The sequence below is a fragment of the Hakea prostrata genome, chromosome 6 (assembly GCF_041222555.1).
Source record: "Hakea prostrata isolate BN-2017 chromosome 6, UWA_Hpros_2, whole genome shotgun sequence".
Taxonomy (NCBI): domain Eukaryota; kingdom Viridiplantae; phylum Streptophyta; class Magnoliopsida; order Proteales; family Proteaceae; genus Hakea; species Hakea prostrata.
In genome coordinates, this window is record NC_142605.1 from 11477956 (window position 1) to 11483401 (window position 5446).

A 5446-nucleotide genomic window follows, 5' to 3' on the forward strand; every position below is an offset into this window, starting at 1 on the left:
CAAGAGAACTGTATAGCACAAAGGCTCTGATACAATTGATAAATGCAAAATTAACATGAATGAAATTAGTCCAGCTAAGCCTCTCAAGTAATAAATGTTGAAGAACGCAAGAATATCTAATTAATCCAGCTAAGCATGTTGAAGAAATGCGTATTAAAATTGGAAAGAAAAAATTAATCCTAGCTATACCGAATATTATTACATCTTTGTGAGTGTGCCCTCACAGTTGTATGTCAACATGTATGTGGCAGAAGTCAGATATAGAGCAGCAATCTACAACGACATGGGAGAATAAAATGCACCAAAGTTGTCAACACCAATTCATAAGAAACAATTATGCTAGGGAATCCTTAGCGTTGGTTAACCAAAAATAAGCGAAGCAAAGACAGCTTTATTAGGCTGTGATTCAATGCCAAGAAAATGAAGAAAAATATTAGAAAAAGAAAAGAAGTATAAAATCTAATGGATAAATGGAAAATTCCATGCATTAAAGGTGCCAAAACTAGCTAGAATTTTTCAAAGCGTAAACTACGAAACGTGAAAAAAACACCTTCAACTTCCTAAAACTTAGTGATTGAGAAATTCCTACTTCGGCACGGAAGAATATACAAGATGAAATAAAACACCCAAGAAAAAGGTTCTTGAGAGGTGTAAATCTGTAGCCTTCAACCTATCGATGCAGCTTGCTTCAGTCCGTCCCGCTGCGTAAGTGCTTCCAGGTTCTGTTCGCTCAGCAAGCTCCACCATGCATGTAAACTTCCTCGAATTTCAGACTCTGTTCAATTCCTTGTTAAAGGAGGAACAGGGAGCGCCCCATCATCACCATCATTGCAGAAAATGTTGTTTTCAAGCTTTTTTTCATCCTTGTCGCAGAGCGGAGGGTTTACTGCTGGGTTTCCTTCCTTGTCCGAGCAACTTGATTGTTTCTGCTTCTTGTCAAGCAATTCGCAAAAGAAGTCCGTCAAAACAGTCTCATAAGAGGGCATCTTAGCATACCCAGGGAAGTAATTAATGTCGATCACAAGGTAACGGTTTCCAACCCTTGAATCCCTAATGACATCGAAGTTGAAAAGATGCAAATCCATGGCCTGTCTCAACCCTCTGGCAATATCAGTAACAATACTCAGCGGTGGCATCTCAGTATCATCCAAATGCAATGTCTCGTAATAGTTATCGTCATTCCTTTCTTGAGTTGTCAAATTGGATATCTGCGAGAAAGACAATGAGCTCTCCAAACTCCCCAATTTCTCTTCCGTGACGTCAGGCAATGACTTCCTTTTCACGCATTTCACGTAATCCCCAACGACGTAAACCTTAAAGATGACACCCCCATGGTTGATAAATTCTTGCAAAACGATCGGAGGTTTTAATTTGCTCAAACCATCACGGTTGAACACGAGGGACATCTTGTGCGACTTGGCACTACCATCAGCTACGAGGGGCTTCGCAATCACCGGAAACTGCAGCTCCTCCAGTGAAGCCGGATCCAACAATGCACCTGAATTGTAGATCACAATCTGTTTAGGTACGCCGAACGTCTCATTCGTCTGAGGAATATTCAATTCAGAGACCACCTGGAGCATAGAAATCCTATTATGAAGCCTTTCGATGGCCTCTGGAGGATCAATTATAAAGACATTAGGGTTCTTACTTGAGTACTCCTCGAGCTGCTTCTTCCATTCCTCACCAGATAACTTGTGAAGAATCAAATCGAATGGACCTTGATCTATCAAAGCCTTATCCGTATCGATACGGATAAGATCAATACCTCTCTGCTTCGCAAGATCTACCAAAGAAGCTTGGATAAAGCTCTGTTGTTTCTTCGGCGCTAAAGCGTAACCTACAGCGAACCCTGACATCCTCCTTTAAAACCCTCTATCTGTAATGCCCGTAATGTGAGAAATGCAAGAAATCTCATACCAGAACTCAAGAAAATCAAGACCAGATTCAAAATCTGGGTCCTCAAAAACTTAAAACAAGATCGAAATTAGGGTTTTTGATCAGTAATCGAATCAGAAAGAATGAGAGATTTGAGACACTCGCCGCGAGCAAAGAGCGAGATTTATTACTCTATTCTTTTCTCGAAGAAAATGAAATGAAATACGGAGAGAGAGGGAAAGGGAGAATTGCATATTTATAGCTTCGACGAAGGGGTTCGAACCCGAGTGCCTTCTAATAACTAGGGTTAACTTTAGGGATGTGAGCGTGGAAGGTCCTCACTCCTCGCTGTCCACGTGGCATATTCTTTAAATATTATTCAGATTCTTACAGCACTATACGCGTGGAACGAACTGCCAGATCTTCAAATATATGGACGGCTCTGATGGGTATGTAAGAATTATTTGTTTTTTTTTTGGGAATGGAATTATTTGTTCGAAGTGTATAAAAGATTCTTCATGTACATGCATGCATTTGAGGTATCTATATGGAATATTTTAGGGGCTGATTCTACTTGTTAGATTCCAATTAAATGCCTCATATCTATCAAAGGATCTTCACCGATGTAAAGTGCCATTGGATTCGTCATTTTCTAAAAAAAAATTTGTGAACCCAAGTCTAAGAAGAGACAGACAACACCATTAGGGACTAAGTAGACACTTTCCTGGGTTTGACTCACCAATTATGCGGCCCAAAAGAGACATAACCGACACTGGTGATGGTGGTAGTGGTGTGAGTCTCGCGTGCCCATTCAGCCCGTGTAGGATTGGAAGAGAGAATTTTTGAGGAAATTTTATGTAAACTAGAAGAAAAGATAGAGAACATCGTTAGTTACTAGGTGGTCACTTTTATGAGTTTTTCCTTTTTTTGGTTAAACACTTTTATGAGTTTGACTCACTAGTTACATGCTCCACTCAAAAAAGACTAAGAGGACATGGTTGACAATGATGATACCAGCGGTAGTGGTGTGGGTTTCGTTTGTCCATGTGGGGTTAAGATGGAAAGAAAATTTAAATGGAAAGAAAGGGTTCTCTGAGTCCAGATTCTCAACCCCCACCACAAATTACAGGGCCAGGGGTTGGCTGATGGAATTTTTTTTTTATATATATATTTTACCTGTGGGGTCCACTTATTTTGTGGTGGTAAAACCATCGGGGAGCACTTTGTGCTTCCCTAACGGGGTGATGATATGGATTCGGGTTCTCTATGAGTATAAAAGCTCTCTTAGATTATTTCCACTTAAAATATGAGTAAATTACACAAAGTTCGTTGTCATCGTAGCCAACACCTTGGGAGTAGTATGCGTCATCCGCTTGTGCATCATAGTATTGGCCTTCATGTTCATCAGTATCCGCAGGATAGTCTAACAAAGATGTTTGCAAAAATGAATGAATTCAAAAGAACTTAGCAAGGTTGTTTATTCCATAGCAACATAATAAAGCACAATACCAAAACATAACAAATGCAAGATGATATGAAACAGACAAGGCATGTATGATTCTAACTCTATGTACGCCAATCACTAATGGCAGACATGCTTTAATTCATAGCACCATACTCCCCTAGGTAGGTCTCAAATCACTCTCCCTCAACCATATCTGTATCTTGGGTTCTCCAGTGGTAATTGGGTCCTGCATCCCTTTCGGACATTCCTTGGCTGGGGTTTAGGTCACTGCTCTCTCACATCACCATTGATCTAAGTATTGGCACATGTCAAAGGTTAAGCCTAGCCCAATGCAAGTCATCTACTTAGTTATATCAAATCAGAATTAGATACTTCCATTCATCGCCTCTCGTGATCCTTTCCGATACCTTTCTCACTAGAGTCAGCGTATCCTATGGATACAACTAACTCGAACTACGGACATATCAACCCTATTTGTCATCCACAAATAGTAAACAGGAAGCTCTCATGTTCTCTCACGAGTTGGATATCAATCTTAAACGCCCATGAGTAAATCTACTACTGCAACCCTACCAATGAATGGCCCCCACAATGTGATCCATGTCCTCTCATAGGTTGGTTACCGGTCTTGAGTGCTCAAAAACCCACATTGTTGCATTGGTTACTTGGTTTCAATATCCTTCCGAATCGGGTCTGGTATAACAGGGACATCCTAACCAAACACTACTAGACAAGCCCTATGTATGAAAACTAATAATTCGGGAAAGAGTCAAAGGGCACCATAAGAAATGTCCTATACCACTTCCACTGATGTCCAAAGATAGAAATGTCAAAATGACATTCCCCAATACCAAATCATACCCAAGCAATTACATTCCCAAATTTTTTTTTTTTGGTAAAATTACATTCCCAATTCAGTCATAACATACACAACTGATATTCCAATATATAGAAGAATACATGATCAATTTAATAAAGGAAAAACATGAACAAGAGCTACTATACTTAAAGTACTTACAACAGTAATATCATAATAAGAAAATGTAAGAACAACAGTCATCTCATGAAATTCCCAAATTAGAAACTAAGATCATGCAATCTAGGTTATTACGGAAATAACTGTCCTTACCTTAAATAGCTTCGAAGAAATTCCGAAGATCAAAGAGAATAGGTCCAAGGTTAGCAAAAAAACCCTAAACAAGCATCAATACAACATTAGGAATAAGCCCTAGAAAAATGGTCAAACGGATCAAGACGGACATCAAAATCCACTACTGTCAGCTTGGGCAACTTGTTGGATCAATCACTAACCCAGACAGTCGACCCAATTAATAGTACGCAACAGAAATCAGAATTTTGCTCCGAAACTCATCTTCCAGGATTCAAAACACTCCGAAAATTCAAGGGAATATTAGGAACAGTGATAAGCATGCATTTAGCATTATTTATTTGATTTAATTTCCCATACTTAGTTAATTAAAAGAGAGCTAATTGATAATTTTTGTGTATTTTCAAGAAAAATGTATTATTAGGGATAATATGGAGTAAAGTTGGCCAATATATTAGATATTGATGGATTTTAAATCATTCCATTCAATCTTGTTGCCCAAGAAATCATGAAAAGTGAGATCTTAGCTAAATTGGAAACAGATGGAGGTCTAAGGAACAAAATTGGTAATAAATTTGAAAATCGGGTAAACAGACTTGCCTTCAATATTTTGGGCATATTTCTCTCGTATGATCTTGGATTGTGGTGATTCAAGATGCTATGGAACGATATTGAAAATATCTACAACTCTCTAGTTTTGAGTTTTTCCAAAATCCAAACGAATAAAGGTCAAATCGACCGGTAAAAAGAGGGGATTCATTGTGTGCGAGAGACATAAAAGAGAAGCCAGCCACAGAGAAGAGGAGAAGACGGCGAACACGGATCTTGTCTCTCATCTCTCTCATTGCTCAAGAAGAAGACCACACTCTCTCTCTCTCTCTCTCTCTCTCTCTCTCTCTCTCTCTCTCTCTCTCTCTCTCTCTCTCTCTCTATGTTTCATCTCTATTTTTCTTATGAATTTTGTGATAATGAGTAGCTAATTCCTTTTCTTTGGG

General features: G+C 39.0%; 1 protein-coding gene across 1 annotated transcript; it reads right to left on the bottom strand.

Annotated features, from left to right (window-relative positions):
• Positions 1-497: 497 nt before the first annotated feature.
• Positions 498-2108, bottom strand: ITPK1 (Inositol 1,3,4-trisphosphate 5/6-kinase family protein). Its single transcript, XM_089159252.1, has one exon. It carries the CDS (start codon positions 1857-1859, stop codon positions 780-782), a length of 1080 nt encoding a protein of 359 aa, XP_089015378.1. The 5' UTR covers positions 1860-2108; the 3' UTR covers positions 498-779.
• Positions 2109-5446: the final 3338 nt, after the last annotated feature.